The following is a 20,612-nucleotide window of genomic DNA, read 5'->3' as shown; positions in this document are numbered from 1 at the left end:
TAAATAATTACATGTCAAGTTATTACTTAGAGTGCAATGATTTTTTTTTTTCAAAATGGTGTACTGTTTATGTATTTTTCATACAAAGTGGGATATATAAGGACAGTAGTTGTTAGTTTTTATGGTGATTGCATTTGTAATCTGATGGTATTACCTACATCTTTGTTCTTAAATACAATTCTTAACTCTATTGACTGCTAAACTAGTCACTCAGTTTAATTGAGATCTGGAGCTGGCATGTCAGTAACTGCTAGTAGTCTGTTGTTATTAATGTATTATTGTCATTTTGTTTATTTTCTTTTGTTTCCTATTCTGACATCGGACTCGGACTTCTCTTAAACTGAGTTTTACTGTGCGTACTGTTTTACGTTTGTTTTTTCTACATTGGCTAGAGGTATAGGGGGAGGGTTGAGATCTCAAAAACATGTTTAACCCCGCCGCATTTTTGCGCCTGTCCCAAGTCAGGAGCCTCTGGCCTTTGTTAGTCTTGTATCATTTTTAATTTTAGTTTCTTGTGTATAATTTGGAGTTTAGTATGACGTCCATTATCACTGACCTAGTATACATATTTGTTTAGGGGCCAGCTGAAGAACGCTTCCGGGTGCGGGAGTTTCTCACTGTATTGAAGACCCATTGGTGGCCTTCGGCTGTTGTCTGCTCTATAGTCGGGTTGTTGTCTCTTTGACACATTCCCCATTTCCATTCTCAATTTTACTAGTGTAAAAAGAGGTATAACAATCAGCTAAAAAAACAGACAACAAACAAAAAACAACAGAAAAAATACCCCAAAAAACACAAAACGAAAGAATAATAGTAGTTATTTAAACACTAGACAAAAACAAAGATTTATAACGTCTACCATAATGTATAATGTTGTGAAATCATGCTTTTTTTAAAAGGTCTCATATAAGTACATGTTGGATACAAAATGTCAATAACGGTCAACCGAAATATGATAGCGTCGAACAAACTTTAATCACAGAATATTACAATTACATGTAGCCTTTCTTGAATTTTAGGTAATTGAGTGTTTTAACAAGCACTTTGATTACTGTTACGCTTGAACTTAAACACCATATATGCTCTTTCCCCCCAAACTATTTACTTTAAAAATGAAGCTTCTTACAATGTTAAAATAAAAAAAAAATCCATCTTTATTTATTAACTATTTTGTCATAATAAAACATAATAATTTCAAATCATTATTAAGGCAGTTCATTTAAATCCAGATAAGCGCTTCGGCCGCATGACATTCATAACGTGTTGTTTTCATTTTGTTAAGGTATTATAAGTAAGACGAACAAGTGCTTGTACAAGAAACGTATATATAGCATTTTATGAATATCAAATTGGATCGTGATAGTTATTTTGTTATTTCCTTCCCGATCGGATGTCAGAAAAGTACATGTTTATGAATCTTATAGTGTGTATCTTCTCAAGCATATGTATAAGTGTAACTGTACATATAGTTATGTATTGTGTCATACGTATATTTGTTTTGGGAAATTTTATATCAAAAACATATCCATCTGCATGTAAGTTTTTAATTTGGTTAATATTCTTTTGTTTAAAGTCGTTCAGCTGCAATTGTACGTCAGATTCGCGTTTTGTCGTCCTAATACACGCTCGAATCAAAAGAGTTAAAGGTCAAATAAAGTATGGAATTGAATAGCATTGAGGGGCAAAAAACTACGAAAGGTTTTTCCAATAACAACAACGGTAATCTTTACAACGGGCTCATGTATTGTCTCATATCTATTTTGTTAAACTCAATGTGAACAATTTCAATATCGTGTCAAATATTTCAATTTCGACCAATTCATATAATAAGAGGGACATGACCAGTGACCTTTAGTCAGTAATAATATTAATAAGTATCCAAATTAAATCTGCTAGTGTATTACTAACATTAACATACTTTTGAAAATCTTGACTAACTTGAAATGTCAAGGTCGAGTCATATGTTTCATCATACCATGCACAAGGAAATATGTTCCGCTTACATTGAGATTCAACAGGATATTTAAAAGGGATATCGATAGGGGAATTGACATCATACCATATTCTTCATATTAAACATGAATACCAATCTATGTTGTGATTGGTATTATTTGTTTGGTATCTCTTTTTTTATGATTAGGTGTTTTCAAACATGTAAAAAGCAAATGCCCATTGATAAAAAATAAATAACAGGTTTTATCAATGTAGAACTTGTTATGAAAATCAAAAGGGATAACGGAAATCTTAAGTTGGAAGAGTACAGAAAATACATTCCCAGTAGTAAAAGAAGATAAGAAAAACAAACGTTTATCATATATAAAATAAGGTTGTTCACAGCAACCAACAATCAATCAATTAAACACACCACTTAAAATGCCAAAGTTATCTCACGTTATGTAAAGCTAAAAAGCTACAAGGAATCAACAACTCTTGCTCAATTGCTGACAGCCACGTGTTGTTCTATGGTAAATACAACTCAGGCAATGACTTATGGCGATAGAAATTTACCGATGTGTAAATCACTAAAATTATGTAAGACGAAACAAATAAACTAACAAACAAAAACGAAGGAAATAGTATAAACTATGTAAGACGTGAGACCGGCTGAGTCGACAGATTTAACGTCGTCTGCTGTGCATGCATCGCTCAACATGTGAATCCGTATTCAGTCAAAACGTCATAATTATGATAGCAGACTATTGTTTATAGTACAGATTAAACGCCTATACTGGTCTCGTAAGTTTTAAACGCTGTCTCTAGTCATTTCAGACACTGGCCTAGCGTATCAGTCATATGTTGTGTCAATTGCAGTCGTTTTTTCCTCATAACAGTATGAAAGTATTCGTTCTAGTCATGAAATTGGAAAAGAAGACCACAAAAATAGAATATAACAGTTTACCAAGTAACATAACCAAAATGACGGCGTCCATACTATTCTTATCCAAGAAACTTGTTCAAACCAGTGAACTATCTTGGAAGTTGTCCTTCGATGTGCACTATTTCTATGTGATGATTGTATTAATGTGACTTTGAAATGACGACAAACCGTTGTGGCATTGAAAATTATTTCCTATAGATATAAAAATAAAGAGATCTGCTATACATGCTATAGTAGCCAATGAGAATAACATGAATTAAAGCAACTATTGGTCGTTGTTAGACCCTCAACAATGAGCGAAGCTCATACCGTATAGTCAGCTATAGAAAACCTAAGATCACAAAATATGGCAAAATTCGATCTAAAAGACAATCAGCCTTATTCATGTTATGTATGACGAATCAATACACAAAAACAGATATCATAGACCATAACTAACTACTGCGGTTGAATTATGGGATCCCGAACTGGGACAAGCACATACAAAATCTGGCGGGGTAAAACATATTTATGGGTACTCAATCATCTTCTAACATGGAACAAATATGTAGCAGGGCAAAATAAAAACAAAAGTGTAGGAATCAATTGAAAATAGTTTTACTCATCAGATCGACACAACACACAACAAAAATGACTTAAGCGAAGCCAAAATGCACATAGTACCAGTAGTGTACGATCGTAACTACTCCCAGCTATGTAAAAAGCCAGTACCAACTAATGAATAAATCAAGATCTTCCAGACTTATTTCATTGAAACAGATTAAGCAGTTGTCTGTATCTATAATTTGTCTACTCTACTGTTAATTAGTCAAAAGACAAAAATGTATTATTAATGTTAACATGTAATTGTTATTTTTGTTTACTGACTTGCAGATTTTTATGTGAGTGACGCCAACAATACTTGGGTTAAGGCTGCCAATAACTGTATAGACGGCTGGAAATTGTCTGGGAAAGACTTATTCAATTCTTGTCGTTCAGATACGTGTAATTCTAGTAAGGCCAATGATGTTTTGCGAAATGTAAAAATCAAACCGCCCTTTCTTTGGATAGATGGCTACGCAGTACGATCACCTATAATGGAATATTACGGTAAAAGAATAATTGACTAATTTGTTAAATGCATAGCATTGTTTGATACGTGACCATAAGAAAATTATAATCATGTTTGCTTTTCAAACTTTCTTCTAAGATTGTAATAAGTGCGACTAGTCCCTATGCCAAGTCAGGATATGACAGTTGTTAACAATTCGTGTTTCGATATGGGCAAGCGTTTGTTTTTTGTTATGGATTTTAAAAGAGTCAATAAAGCATACAAAAACGACAAAGACTTTTGTCTGTTATATCAGTTTACCAACGAAAAAATCACCTGTGTAAAAAAAATGCTCGCAAATAAAATTATTGCATTAACTTATTCATTTATTTTGTTTCTTTATTTGTAATTGTTTCCATCTGATTTGTGTTATCAATTTTTGCTAGAGTGTATAAGTTTAACCGACGTCAACAGTACAGCAAATGCATTAACGAAAAAGAAAAAACTTGTGAATAATGGTGTTGGAAAGTGTGCATTATTTTGTATTCAAGATGGATACTTAAAGAATGAAGACTTCATTTTACTACAGGTATTTGCAATCAAATACTGTTTTTACTTGGAACATCTGCTTGCCTGATATCTGCAATTGCATATTTTAATATATTTCCAACAATTCAATTATTTTCAAAGGAATCTAGAATTAAGTCTGTTTTCGAAGATTAAGATTTTTAAATTGTTGGAAATAATTGACTAATTTCGTTTTGATGTACCAACTGAATAAATGATTTTGTATGAACATGAACTAAATAATGTTTATATTCAGATATTTTATTATTTGAACGTTCAGTATCGAAGGTAAAATCCAACATTTTGCACAATCTCAAGAAGACTTTACTTTTTATGTGTTTAATAAAAAAAATAGTGTTTAATATGTAATATTTAAAATAAATTTCGTTATGTATGTGATTAGTGGCAGTGCCATCAGTTTTTTATACACCTTATGCTAAATGGTTCTAGCGAATGAGCCTTTTATAGGAATCCCTAAAATGCATTTTGACAAATATAAACACAATCATGTTAGTCAAAGAGAGGCGAATGATACCAGACGGACATTAAAAGGTGGTGTCCATAGCATATTTATAACATTTATTTTTGAAGTTTCGAGTATGAATAGTTTTCTTTCTCGAAGGTGGTTTTGTCTTATCAACGGGTTTGATTCGAGCGCCACTGAAAATTTGTTTTGCGTACCAAATTAAAAGTGAGGTATCTTTCAGTATGTGAAAAACAAGCTTCCAATATTGTGTAAATGATTTACCAAATAGAGTATTGTAAATTTGGTAATATTTAAGTAATTGTATATTGTCCATAATATTCTTTCAGGAATAATTAAGTGTCAAAGATCACATTGATCATACACATTATGTACTATTTACAAGTCAATCCGCTAAGATACACATTTTTAAAAAGGTATATACATGTATGAATAAACAAATCAATCATAATAAACGCATATATTTTTCAATGCATTTGAAATTCCTAAAAAATATATTTAGTACTTAAGATATTATTTTAGCAAAGTGTGTGGTCTGTAAAATTCAAAAAGCAGATGACCGCCTAAAACCAAACTCTAACACATTGTTACATTTGATTGAATAAAAAGTATATAGCTAGATATTGTTTTACAGTTCAGTAAAAATATGACTGCATGTATAATCAGAAGGATACTATAATATCTTAGTTCAGACGCCATTATTAGTAGATATGCCTATTTACATTTTTTTTCTATTGCGGAAAAACATCAATAAAAATATTAAAACAGTACAGTCTTTAAAAATCGTCTTCTCTTTTTTTCATATATTCAACAAAAACATAGCGATGAAATTTGAAATTGACAATGGTATGAACTAAATAACAGACTCATTTTACAAAAACTCTTAAGAGTAAAAATACTCGTTAGTCATACACATTTCAGTATAACTAACGAACAATTTTAATCGTTAGATGTTTTGTGAAAAGAATAGCTGCAGCTTAGAAAATATTTTATTTTACCATCCCCAATAATAATGTAACGTTAATAACTGTAAACGATAAAAGCCACTAACCCCTTATATTTTCTCATTTAATTACTGCAGTTTCATGTTTTTTTTAACAATTTTGTCTTAACATTACTTTGATTGCTTAAGGTCCGAACTGGTTCCAGGAAGTTCGGTGTAACAAAAGCAGGAAATATTGATCTGAGCAACATACAATGTATTGATCACATCTCAATTCAAACAACCTGCTAACATAAGCTTCGATGTATAAATTTGACACTGCTTTAAGATAACATCCACATGTATTGGGAATGCGTAAAAACGGAAATAATTATACCCTTACAGTTTTTAATATATTCCCTTTGAAAGTTAAAGTAATAGAATATCTTATCTCAGAAGACAAATATCGAACAATTTACAATTCGTGATCGAACAACATTTAAATCAAAAGAATCTGGATACTATATTTGTATAAATTGTGTCTTTATGACTATAATATCTTATCGATTTAAAGTATTACATAATGAAATTCGTTATTTTATTTATGAATTGGTGTTTTTACTGATTCAGCAATACATGTACATAATATACTAGTCAACAAAAGAAACGATACACAAGTTTGAACTCCAATTTGTCATAAAATATAATAAATAGGAAACATTGTTAAATTATCAAATGAAAAACATTCATTTACAAAGCAACTGCATATGATTAAAATGATCTGACAAAATTTGAAAGTTAGAAAATACCGTGTTATTGAACACAGGAGTAAAATTCAATTTTGCGGAAAAGGATGACAAAAGTCGGCACACAATTTCGAAGATGAGAATTAAGTATTCAAATATCTGCAAAGGCATTCAAAATTTTGAGCAGACCATGTTTAAGATTTAGATTTTAAGTTGTAATACCGATTTTCTATTTTTTTTTTTTTTTTTTATAAAATACGATTTTTGTAATAACAAAAAATTAAAACAAATAATTTCGCGTTTTTGCCTTAAATTAAATGGTTGAATAGGAAAATAACACTCTGTAAAAATAAGACCAATTGGGCAATTATTGACCTTAGTACAGTGTATTCAATTTCATTATATATTGAAAATATATCGTTTCTTATGTTGACTAGTAAATATTATTATATAAATCGTCTCCCTTTCTAAACATTAATTGATCAAATGAATAATCCTTTTATTTCTTTGAATAAATGCCACAAATCAGAATCTTAGTCAATAGTGATGATTTAAATTGTCCAATTGTCATTTTGTTTTCAACCGTAACATAAACTATTCTCCATCGTATTGTGTTTGCATATCTCAGTTAAAATGTTACCCTCGTGCAATGTTAGCAAGAAGAACGACGGAAATCCTCAGTCCGTAGGACTACATAATACCAATATGATGTGCTGTCTCAACTTACTATCAACATGATTTCGTGGTCTAATATCGATCTTCACATATCAGTATAGCCGTATTATTGTGTCTGCTTGTGTGACATGTTGACTGAATGTGAATCTCTATTGATGGGTGATGCAGACATAGCATGAAAAGCCTGCCCTGTCGAAACACAGTGTCTCGTTCCTGTAAGAATACATCCGAGTCCCTCTGTTGTTTGTTTCCTGTGTTTATCTCTTCTTAATCATCTAAGATATTTAAAAACAATGGAAAACTGTCGTATAATTTGTCTACATTGGTTTAGTACTTATAATCTAAAAATTGAATATCACTTATACTTTTAACACTGATTATTACCTGATCACACTTTTCATTTTGGGAGCTACCTTAGACGAACAAATTGAATCTGTACTAGTCCCAGGTATCGACTGTCTTAATTTCATATACCATAAAACCGATTTTCATTCGATGTATCGTGCACATTTTACGCTTAATTTCGTTGTAGTCAAAAGAATTGAAGATATGTCAAATATTTTAAAACATAATAATATGTCTTTTTATAAATTTAGTGTTGGATTATAAAATAATTTGTTTAAAATGGAACGTGAATCTATTATAATGTTTGAATGGCTAGATCGTTAACGAACACCCCAGATCTTCTAATTTGTATGTTGATAACAAAAATATGAATTGAACAAAAACCGACAACACAAAGACCGAGGAGAAAACAAAATTGGATAGAAAAAAAAAAACAACAGTCACATTATCATGATTAAACTAAATAATTTACAAAACAAACTTCCACATCTTTTTTTTTTATTTCTTTAAAAAGCAATCTTATATTTGTTGTATACTGATGAAAATATGTAGTCGGAAATATTACAAAATTAATGTGATCATTTATTTCTGGACGGTCATTCAAATTATAATAGAATAAAATTTCGAACGGATTACTTTCCTTTTTGACGTTTAGTTTAGTTTGATAATAGTTTTCTTGATTTACAAATGTGAGTATAGAAATTGTGCTATAGTTGATGAATATGTAGTTACAATTTAATGTATTTGATTTCACACAGAGTGATACTTGCTACTGTTTACCGCTTGCAACAGAACAACTGTGGAAGGCACAAATCATGAAAATGCAGATGATTTCTACCAAAACCTGCAATATACGATGTGACGAAGACAAGTTTGACAGATGTGGTGGCAAAAATGATATTTTTTCAGCGTATAAGCTTAAAGAGATAGGATTACCGATGAGTAAGTTTTCTTTTTTACAATTTTTTCTCATATCGAAACATGACAAAAATAACAGTACACTTATTACTAATATTGAATTGATTTTGATTCGTTGGATCATTTCTAACTCATATCATTGATGATGTTAACCTCATAAACATAATAGCGATGAATTAAAGCATTTTGTCTGAAATGTCAAGTCATTCATATTATTTTGTAATATATGTCGAGTGTTTTTGCAAACACAGTTCTTGTACATGTCGTAATGCTCATTGTATCATTTGATTTCTAATTCCTGCATTAACAGTTTTTTTTTTATTTAAAGTTCACTTCAAGCTAAGTCTGTAAAACCATATTACTATTCCGGAAAATAAAAAAGAAACATCGCAATTATGTATCGTCCTGATGTGTACAAGAGTTATTCATCGGTATTAAATATCAACTTTTCCAAAGTTTAAACTCTTGTAATCCTTAGATATTATTAAATGGCAGCGACAATATCTAGCTATTCGAAACCAAAAACTAATTATTTAAAACCAGAAACTACGAAAATCCATTTATTAACAATATAAATCGTACTTATGATATAGTATATTGTAAACAGGTGTGTGAAAAAGCTCATAATGCAATTGAAATCAAGCACATGTAAGCTTTGAATAAACATAATATGTGTCCCTCTCGCATTCAATTACATACGGAATTAGACTTATTACCGGGTTTGTACTACCATAAGCAACACGACGGGTGTCACACTTGGAGCAGGATTATATTATCCTTCTGGAGCAGCTGAAATCACTCCAATCTCTTTAAAGGATTTTTGTTGCTCAGTGTTTAGTTTTCTATGTTGTGTTTTGTGTTTAATTGTTTTCCAAATGATGCGCAAAGGATTTTAAAAAAATAAAAAAACGATGAAAAAAATAGATAAACAATTGCAGGTGACGAATTTGGAGGAAATTGTTTTTATACGTATGGCACTAGTAAAGCTGTAAAACGTAGTAGTTGTAAAGAAACATTCAAGGTTAAGTGTGAAGAGGTCATACACACAGGTAAATGTCGCTTAATAATTAAATATTATTTCTTGGAATTATGTATTCAAATATCGTAAGTGATATTAAAAATATAGTGACATAATCATATCCCAATGCCTAAAATTGTGAAGCTATTTGCACAAGTAATCATGTCAATCAATGATACATTTCAATATAATGCTTTCTGGATGGTAGAGTCCAGCATTTTTAAAGTTGCGAATGCCAGTGCTGGCAATATGAATAAATACATGTACACACTGCCGTCCTGTCTGTTTTTGGTGATCTTAAGCACATATACTAAGAAAAACCTTTGATTCTTGGTGCACGCACATGATTCCATACTTCTACTCGAGGCCGGAGCGGTGTCAAACTATTTATATAGGTTTTAAAAAATGAGACAGGTCAGCATGACTGTGTAAACGTTGTTATCAAAGGTACCAGGCTTATAATTTGATATGCAAGACGCGCATTTCGTCTACATAAGACTCATCAGTGAAGCTCAGATCAAAATAGATAGAAAGCCAAACAAGTATAAAGTTGAAGAGCATTGAGGATCCAAAATTAGTAAATAGTAACTACGTCTACCTTCAACAGTGCAAAGTTCATAACCGCTGAAATACATATCGTTCTTTTGTCATATATATGTTATAGATATAAGAAGATGTGGTATGAGTGCCAATGAGACAACTCTCCATCCAAGTCAAAATTTATAAAAAGTAAACCATTATCATATGTTATGCCTTTTAAATTTTTATTAATCATCTACTCTTATAAATCTACGTGATAATTGTCCGCAAAAAGTAATAGTAGTTTGCGAAATTTTGTATTTTCATTCTGATATTTTGAGTTGAATATAGCATGATGATTAAATAATGCATACAATTTTGTAATCTTTTGTTGTTTGCCAAAAAGAAGAACAATCCTCCCGTTCTTGTTATCTTTAAAAATGAATCTGTCTCTCTCTCTCTCTCTCTTCATGACATATTGTTTACTTTGTTATTGTTAGCATGGTTAGTAATTGCAATTGTATATGATGAAGAATCATAATAGGATATTTCTGTAAAATCATGAATTGTATCAAAGATGTATGCTGCTTAGAAATAACCATTCAGTAAACGCTTTGTAGAGGTATAAAATACAACATTTTGAATACGCCATTTTGATATATCTTACGTTCTTCTCTATAACAAATGACCACGAATATATTTAGATATCGTAATTATTGTACACAAATCCCGTCCCCTATGTTTATCGATTGGGAATACTCTAGAAAAAGGTACTAATCCCCGGTAAAACAAAGTAACGTTTCTTTGTTGACTTATTTGTTTGTTTTATAGTGATTAGGCCTATAAAACGATGTTGACTGCTGTACGCCTATTCTATTTTACCTACTATTTCAGTTTGTTTTGTTAACACATTGTTGTCAATTTAATGGAATTGTATGGGCTGTCATACAAGTGAGGGATTTGGCTAGTTATAAAACCTGGTTCAGTCCATCATTTTTTACATGTACATAAGAAAATGCTTGAACCAAGTCAAGAATATGACAGTTGTTATCCATTCGTCAAAGGTGTTTGAGCTTTCGAATACGGACTTTTCGTTTTGAATTGTCCTCGGAGTTTAGTATTTTTGTTCTTATACTTTTTAAACCACAAAGACAAACAAAAAATGAAACATATTGTCAAGTTTTTTTTAGGCGAAATATTAAAAGCAATAAAATGTTGTGTCGTTAATTTGACCTTCATCCGTCAAATTCAAGCGTTTGCCATTCAATTGAAATGGAAACAATACTTCACCATGCAAAAATTTACAGTAAATGAAGTTTGACATTACAATTTGAACCGTACACTTACTGTTTGACAGTCATAGTATGATAATATTATAATCAAGTGAACTAAATACTTGTGTTTTATTTATAATTTGTGTGTTTCTTGTCATACTTGTAAGATGGAAACAGGTATATTGACGTAGCGTGTTTCGAACATATGTTGAATTGGTATGATGCAAGACGAACGTGCAATCAATCTGGAAAATATCTTCAACTTTTGAACTACCAGTGTGGAAATATTGATGAGTTTCAAGCAGTTCAACTGTGGCACAATATGTTCATCAAAGAGAGGATTGATTGGAATACAGGTAAACTACCAATAAAAAAGCTGCGTTTCAATATTTAAACCTTTCAAGTTGTTTTATTCACATGTAAAAGGTTATATACGGCTTTTATTTATTGTTATGTGTACATAAAATAAGAAAACTTTCATACCATGCAAAATAAATATAACATTTACATAATTATATTATAGCTGATTTGGTGTTTTTATCTATACCTATTCAAAATGGAAGCTTCAAGCAATTAAAATCGGCAATTGGCAGTTTCAAAAATTGAAATAAATAGATTTCTAATTACCAATGAAAAAAACTCTTTGTCAACACCAAATGAGGTAGAAGTTAACAGGTACAGGAAACCGTACAGCCTTCATCAAGTAGCAAACCCATACCGCGTAGCCAGCTATAGGTGTAATACCACCAAATCATAGTACGTCGCATCCAGTTGCATACGAAAATAGGTCGAAAAGAAAAATATTCCCTTGAATTTGACAGTTGTAGGTAATTAATCCTACATTTCTTTGCAGGAAAACATTTCTGTGTCAAAAACATATATCTTGGGTATTTCAAAGCACCATTATTCTTTTTTTTTTTTTTTGGGGGGGGGGGGGGGGGGGGGGTTCTATAGAATATTTTGGAAACTTGAGGTAACATGGTTACTAAAGCTTGTACACATGTTAAAAAAAGGGGAAAATTTGATTGGTTAACTTCTTGTGATGGTTATTTTCTTATATGCAATGACATGTTATGTGAAACTTTTTCTATAGTACTGGACGGGATAAAACTTTACTCATGCCAAGTATTTTTTTATTTAAAAAAAAATATAAATTTTGCACATATTTTTGAAAAGTGCACATTTTACAAAGACTAATAGGGGAAAATCAATGGTGGTGTTACACCTATATAAGAAACGTATACATTTAAAACAGTTCAAACGAGAAAACTCATTGCACGATTTAAGTATAAACCAATACTAAAAAGTTGATAAATAGTATATTAAACTAAAAACAGCCATTGAACAACAAATTTAGGCCGAGCACATATAAAATATTATGGGGCTAAACAGGTCAGCAATATTTGTTTAAATATGCTAAGGGTTCGATTGAATTGCAATCAATATACATGTATTGTATACTTATAAGTATGTCGCTCTAATATTAAATCGTTTTTGATTCCCTGACCGATAATATAAAGGATCATGATACATTAAGTATACAAAAATTCCGATGGTGCTATAAATTAAATCTTAGGATATGTTAACAAAGATAATTTGAATTTTGCGAAGAATTTGAGTGATTTTGCAAATACAGTTTTGTCTGTGTATTCACATGATTTACTTCTGTGCATATAGTATGCTTACAGTCCGATCCGTATTCTAAGGTTACCTTATATAACATGCATGGTATCTTACAACATATATGTATGTTAACGGACTGGAAGACGCATTGTCTCTTATAGTCTATTTACTGGTGATTATCATAAAAGTGAACATGATTTCCATGTTAAAGGCCGTACTTTGACCTATAATGGTTTACCTTTTACACATTGTGATTTGTATGGAAAGTTTTCTCATTTACACTCTTATCTCGTCTTCTTATTTCCATCAATTGCCTTATATATATATATATGACGAATACTTACATCATTTTGTGATTACATGTCCTATGTATGCTTGTAATAAATCCATGCATTTTATTCCTGCTACTTGATGTTGTTTGTGATTCTTTAAAACATGTTGTGTGTGCCTACAAGAATGTATATCTTAAACTATTATCTCTGCATTTAGAACTGACAAGGATAGAAAAAATGGATACAAATGTTTAGCAATGAAGCTAACAACCGATTCGAATTACATTCTAATTGCTGAAAATTGTGACAATGCTTACCATTCTCTTTGTCAGAAAGACGTCTCCGGTAGTGTATCATTTATATCTATTTTGTTTATGTTTTGTTTTTGTTGTTAACAAAAAATCAGGGTATTGGTAACGATTTAAATATATAAAAGCATTAACATTTTAAAAGAGAAGCGACAGATACCACATGTACCAAAGGGACTTTGCAAGCAATAAGTCGAAAATAAACTGACCATGACATGGGAAAGTTTCACAAAAATTTTAATCTTGCTCTGTGTTTTTATGAAGTATTTCTAGTTTTCAAGAAATGGATAATCATATAACATGTATAATTTAATTTAGGTTTATTACTTTTCTGATTGGGTGAAAATGTTTTGTCTATCAGCTCATAGACATAATTCTGTCATGTGATCGTGACGTCACCAACGTTTTTTTTCAAAATTTACTCCTTTCAATTGGAATTTAAATTAAACCATAAGTATATATGACGAAATAGCCTACGCGGGTTTTTCAGTGTGCAATACATCTTTTATGTTATTTAGAAAGAAAATAAATTACAGTCATTCCTTAAATAAACATAATAGAAGAAACACTATATATGATTACAATCGTCAATGTTGGTGACACGTATTCTAGATACACGTGACATTCTGAATGTGAATCTAACAATAGGTATTGATTTATTCCTGTCTGAACAAGAAAATTAAAACTACGCCACATGTAAACAGTGTCTTTCAATCATGTAAAAATATAATAATAATGTATGTGTCAAAACAGAATTTAAAAAGGGAATAGCATTGAGTCAAAGTTTAACCTATTTTTGAATGAAAGGATATCACTGGGAAAGAAATTGGCCCTTAATAACAACATAAACAATATCAGTTTTACTTTTAACAAAAGAAACACTTTTCAAAGAGATTCATTCAAATGATCAATACGAACACGTAGTTCATACCTAAATTTACAGTCTCTGAAGAAAACCACTACCAAAACAAATAAAATGTGGTCTTGGTTGAAATAAAATTTCAACAGGACAGTCAAATTCCAAATCAATCTGTATTTATGAGATAAAACTCGAAGAGGTAACGACATTCGGACTGAACGTGGATTTGCATAACGAGTGATGCATGAAAAATCAGTACATTATGTGGTAAATTTTTTTTTGGATATCACCAATTGCACAAGTACGTTCAAAAGAAATTTCAAAGAAAATATAATATTTGACCATAAGTTATATTGCAAACTACGTAAAGTTGTTATTTATAGTATAGAATATGCAAAATCACATGTTTCTTCTGCAATTAAGTCGGCATACAGATGATATACCACCATACACGTCTATATCACGCACAGATCAATCAACTATATGTATGTTTTTAAGTTCTATATAGATAGATATAAGAAGATCAGGTATGAGTGCCAATGAGACAACTCTATATAAAGTCACAATTTATAAAAGTAAAACATTATTGGTCAAATTGCGGCTGACACCGAACAGCAAGCTATAAAGGGCCAGAATAGTGACTAGTGTAAAACCATTCAAACTGGAAGACCAACGGTCTAATTTATATAAAAAATTAGAAACGACAAACACTTATGAACCACATCAACGAACGACAACTACTGAACATCAGATTCCTGACTTATGACAGGTGCAAACAATTGCAGCGGGTTTAAACGTTTTAATAGGTACCGACCTAGCATGTTTCAAAAGATAAGATACCAAAGAGATCTTCAAATTCATCTTTCGAAGAAATGACCGGCAACAACATGGCAAAAAAGCGAGAAAAAAAAACAGTTACCAAACACAACATTGAAAACTAAACACTGATCGTGTGCTCTGAAGGGGGAAAGTAGATCATGTATCACCTGTGACATCTGTTGTATTGCTCACGTAAACATATGTGATTTTTTACAATTTTTGGCAAGACAAATCATAAATATCTTTAACTGTTTCGTATTGCAAATTAACTATGTGATTCAACAGCATCAAACAGTTTTTGACCAATTATACCCGTTATATGAGTTATATTAATAAACATATGATAAGTAAATCCATAATTTGTAGATACAGATGGCATCCCAAAAAAAAAGGAAAAAAAAACAGTGGATTCAAAAGGTAAATATATTATTAAATCATAATTATTGTAGACTAAAATTGGTTCCCTACTTTTTTAGTAATAAAGCAACGTGTACGCTGTATGTGTATGTCAATATTTAATGAAAACAAATTAATAAAAAACTAAGTTTTACTTTTTTTAAAGTTTTGTTTGCTTGTTAACTTAAAATGACAATGAATAATGCATTTATAAAGAATAAAATTCAATGCAGACGTTTTGCTAACATAGACAGAAACAACCTGAGATGATGAACCAAGTTTTTGTTTTGCGAGACTATCTACGACCTTTTCGGATTTAAGGCTGCAAACTGTATACTATTGGTTTACAAGGCTTCTGAAACGTATGGTATTGAATGCAGGTTCATTCTTTTATTTGTTTCTGTTCAATCACATCGATACAATATTTCTATATGATGATGACCCAATAAAAATTTAAAGAAAATGTATTGTTTATTTATACTGTTTAATTGCTATTTAACGTATATGATAACCAAAATTTGATATCTTATTTAGTTAGTATGTATGTTGGAATAGCAGTTTCACTGACAATATTGCTGATAGTAGTGGTGGTTCTAGCTATATGTATCCGAAGGTAAGATCGTTGTTGTCGCTTCAAATATTCTTGAACATACTCCAACAGTTTAGTTTATTTGATAATTCAGTAAATAAAATTGATAATGGAAGTAGGGAATTTGTCAAAGACACAAAAACCCGACCAAAAAGCAGAAAACAGCCCAAGGATACCAACGGGTCTTCTACACAGTGAAGTAATCCCGCACCCAGGGCCGTGCTACTGCTTGCTCTAAAGTTGCAAAATAAAATTTGATTCCATTTTAGTCCGAAGTAGGTGTTGATAGTGTGTATGCAATACATACATTTTCCAAATTTTAATTTGTCTCTGCATTGCATGTTAAATTCGAATGAAATTTCAATTTGAATGTTCCACCAAATAAAAAAAACAAGAAAACCTACTGAATTTCGTTTAAGAAATATAAAATTTCAAATATATTGTTTGTATCGTTTTGTCAATAATAACCTTTTCAAGTGTTAGTTCACGAGGTAAGCATTTTTAGGAAGGCATGTCACTGTCGTCTCTTCGAGTGTATTGTTCTGATCCCAAGTATACCACTGTTTGTTCTTACTCCATAATGTCGAAGAAATAAATTTCTTTACCAGATTTTTATTTTCATGAAGTGGATACTGCATATTTTAAAGGGATTGATTCTTTCACCGAACATCCCAACAAAATAAAGAAATGCTAAAAATGGCAAGCAGTGACGCTGGATTTCCCTTTCCGAGCACCTGATGTTTTTCATAGGGTTCGTGTCACTCATTACTAAATGTAACCTTTTGATATTTTTGTTTGTCTTTTCTTCGTTTTTCTTGAAAACCATCATTTTTTTCTGTATCATTCTTTGTCGAATTTTGAATTTTTCTGATTAATGGTTAAACGGTGGGTTACTTTGCAACAGATTTTTTCCGTTCTGCAAACCAAACTAAAAATAAATTTATTGTTTTACATGTTCCATCTTCTTTATTTTTAGCACATTGACTTTTGTGTGTTTTTATCCGAATGCTATTGAAATTCTACTGATTGTTCATATTCCCCTTTTAACGTAATCATCATTGTTATTGTTGTGTAAAAATATAGTTTTCATCAGTTTCAAAAATAAACAATCAACGGTAAATATTTAATCGTACTTTTTTGTGTTACGACACGGACAATGTTTATATCAGATATTCCGATATGTTCATATAAAATGTGTTACTTTACCTTCTATATTCGCAGAAAAACACGTTACATGCCAAAAGAGGTACCCACTGCACCTGATGTGTATTATTCAACAGTGACAGGCGACCAGATACATGAAAACCAATCTCATACACCGGATGGCGCGAACAAAGATCAAAGTGATGCAAATCTAATGATTTCGGCAAAACAAAGCAACACATACACAGATAATGATCAGCAGGAAATACACAAAATGGGATCAACATATGACCAAGCAGGGTTGCCTGATAGCAATGAGTATGATGTATCAAGTACGAGCCAGAAGTACAGGTCGCATGTTGATGAAGATGTCTGTTATTATGATCACAATAGAGATTTTGATACGGTGTATGATGAGACAGATACACATGGGTTATTTCAGAGAAACGAGATAAGTGAAATATATAACCATACTAGAGAAATTATTGATGATTATGATGTCTCCCACGCCTTTCGACAGCAAGGAGAGACTCATAATGAACCTGTGTATTTCAAATAGGATTTCTAATTCCATGACATCATTATTGAACCTGAATGTGACATTCACAGAATAAAACTATAACAGGTTTATGACGTGCATGATATAAATATATTTTTTTGTATTTTCCTAGCTTTTAAGAAAGTTGTGTTTGACCGTCTGTTGTTTTTGCATTTATAATTGCAAGGCACATTTCATTCTCATGTATAAACTATATCTATTAAGATCATAAGATAATAAACAATTGAGCTTTTTTCATAATTACTCTGGTCTGTATACTCTTCTTCCATGTTTATAATATATATGAAACGTTGTCAACACATGACATTTCATAACATAAAAAGTAATATAACAAAAATACCAAACTGCAAGGGAAATACAAAACCGAAAGTCCTTTATATAATGGCATAATAAAAAGCTCAAACACATCTAACAATTGAAAAAAAAACTGTTGGATTAAACCTGGTGTTATAGCTAGTTAAACCTCTCACTTTTATGACAGTCGCATTGAATTGCATTATATTGACAACAATGTTAGAGCATAAAATATAAAAACGTCAAAAAGAGGGTACAGCAGTCAACATTGTCATATAATCTTCAGCATTCTAAAAACAAACAACTTATTAAGAAGGGATATAGTTACGATACTGTTGTCAGGTCATTAACAATTGCATATTTTGGCTTTAATATTGATTCACTTATAGGGTCTTTGCATCGGAATTAAACAAATTTATTCTAAAACCAGTTGATGGCATGACACGGGTTATGTTCTTCTCTTATATTTTATGACGGTATAATACTAAACCCCTAACAGGAGGGATTGTGCCTGATATTCATATGATGAAGAAATAATCTTTCAATCAGTTTAATTGAGGTCTGGAGCTGGCATGTCAGTAACTGCTAGTAGTCTGTTGTTATTTATGTATTATTTTCATTTTGTTTATTTTCTTTTGTATCCTATTCTGACATCGGACTCGGACTTCTCTTATACTAAGTTTTACTGTGCGTACTGTTGTACGTTTGTTTTCTCTACATTGGCTAGAGGTATAGGGGGAGGGTTGAGATCTCAAAAAACATGTTTAACCCCGCCGCATTTTTGCGCCTGTCCCAAGTCAGGAGCCTCTGGCCTTTGTTAGTCTTGTATCATTTTTAATTTTAGTTTCCTGTGTATAATTTGGAGTTTAGTATGACGTCCATAATCACTGAACTAGTATACATATTTGTTTAGGGGCCAGCTGAAGGAGGCCTCCGGATGCGGGAGTTTCTTGCTGCATTGAAGACCCATTGGTGGCCTTCGGCTGTTGTCTGCTCTGTGGTCGGGTTGTTGTCTCTTTGACACATTCCCCATTTCCATTCTCAATTTTAACTATTTCAAAAAAGGAAACACAAAATGGCATTTAGACAAAGTACAGCGAAAAGCGATCGCGTATTGAACACAGTTCCATTCTCTGTTATTAATTCTAAGACTATGACTTCATGTACGTACCGTCAACTTGGATCAGCACTATTGTTTCATAGTTACAATCTTCTTATAAATCTAATAAGAAATATCCGAAATAATCATTGAACGCAAAATAGCACCCATTATGCATGAATCAACCGCAATATAAGTTCAGGATATATCATGAAAAGTAAAATAACACAATCGAAAAGAATGCGATGACAAGTCAGAAGTAACAAAGTGTACAACAGTTGCTGAGGATTCACAATAGCCTTAAAGATAATTGATTTATCTTTGACTCTATCTAAATCTTTAAAAAGTAATAAATCATTTTATTTTATCCGACAATGATTTCAAATTGTGGCTAAATGAGTTGTAAGACTAGAAAAATATATGCTTTTACATTAAATTTAAAAAATTACTTTTAGATAAAACACACGTTTTTTTTTAAATTTTTTTCCTTTAAGGAAAATATCCATTGCATGATATTATTAAAGAAGTTGTTTATATACAGTCACGTATAACTGACGCGACGTCTATGATTTAAATATTTATTTCAAAACCTGTCTTTTTTATCTTAAACAAACGTGTTTTCACATTTTATCAAACACGATATAAGATAAGGAACAACTAAACAAATATTAGCATGATAAAAATATTATGCGATTTCGTACAAGCATTAAAATAATCGTATATGGCGAACGTGGGTTATGGTTCTTTTCGCATGAAAGAATTAGCCTGAATTATCAAAATTGTCGCAAGTCATACAGGAATCTGATGTTCAGTAGTTGTCGTTTGGTGATGTGGTTCTTAAGTGTTTCTCGTTTCACGTTTTTTCTATAGATTAGACCGTTGGTTTTCCCGTTTGAATGTTTTTACACTAGTAATTTTGGGGCCCTTTATAGTTTGCTGTTCAATGTGAGCCAAAGGGCCGTGTTGAAGACCGTACTTTGACCTATAATGGTTTGCTTTTGTAGGTTGTGACTTGGATGGAGAGTTCTCTCATTGGCACTCATACCACATTTTCCTATATCTTTAACACGTAACAAAGATAAGAAATGTGTATCGTTACATTTGACATCAAAACACGTGTTAACAACACTGCATACAGAAAGTTACTAATCCAATTATTATAATCTATTCAATTTTCAACATTCAAAAACCATCTTCGTATCGGTTGTTTTTCTCTTTCACGTTTTTTTTTTTGCAAATAACAATTAAAACGAAAACAAAACATTGACAGCATAA

At 31.3% G+C, this 20,612-nt stretch overlaps 1 protein-coding gene and 1 long non-coding RNA gene across 2 annotated transcripts; both read left to right on the top strand.

Moving 5' to 3' along the window:
- The first annotated feature begins 1,452 nt into the window (after positions 1-1,452).
- On the top strand, positions 1,453-8,578 carry LOC127709233 (uncharacterized). Its single transcript, XR_007985558.1, has 4 exons — positions 1,453-1,535; positions 3,752-3,967; positions 4,355-4,497; positions 8,406-8,578. It is a non-coding gene; the product is annotated as an uncharacterized LOC127709233 (long non-coding RNA).
- A 4,924-nt stretch (positions 8,579-13,502) lies between these two features.
- LOC127709229 (uncharacterized) lies at positions 13,503-18,176 on the top strand. The gene is made up of 4 exons (XM_052214636.1): positions 13,503-13,616; positions 15,624-15,674; positions 16,188-16,266; positions 17,464-18,176. Exons 1-4 carry the CDS (start codon positions 13,529-13,531, stop codon positions 17,942-17,944), a joined length of 699 nt encoding a protein of 232 aa, XP_052070596.1. The 5' UTR covers positions 13,503-13,528; the 3' UTR covers positions 17,945-18,176.
- Positions 18,177-20,612: the final 2,436 nt, after the last annotated feature.

Source organism: Mytilus californianus, unplaced genomic scaffold, assembly GCF_021869535.1.
Source record: "Mytilus californianus isolate M0D057914Y unplaced genomic scaffold, xbMytCali1.0.p SCAF_7, whole genome shotgun sequence".
NCBI lineage: Eukaryota > Metazoa > Mollusca > Bivalvia > Mytilida > Mytilidae > Mytilus > Mytilus californianus.
This window is presented reverse-complemented; position numbering and strand designations above follow the sequence as displayed.

What these genes read in the sequence shown, in the direction of transcription:
- LOC127709229 (XM_052214636.1), top strand. Translation starts at nt 13,529, where the DNA reads ATGAAGCTAACAACCGATTCGAATTACATTCTAATTGCTGAAAATTGT. An exon ending in TTGTCAGAAAGACGTCTCCG is followed by an intron (nt 13,617 to 15,623) that starts GTAGTGTATCAT and finishes CATAATTTGTAG; the next exon opens with ATACAGATGGCATCCCAAAA. An exon ending in AAAAACAGTGGATTCAAAAG is followed by an intron (nt 15,675 to 16,187) that starts GTAAATATATTA and finishes TATCTTATTTAG; the next exon opens with TTAGTATGTATGTTGGAATA.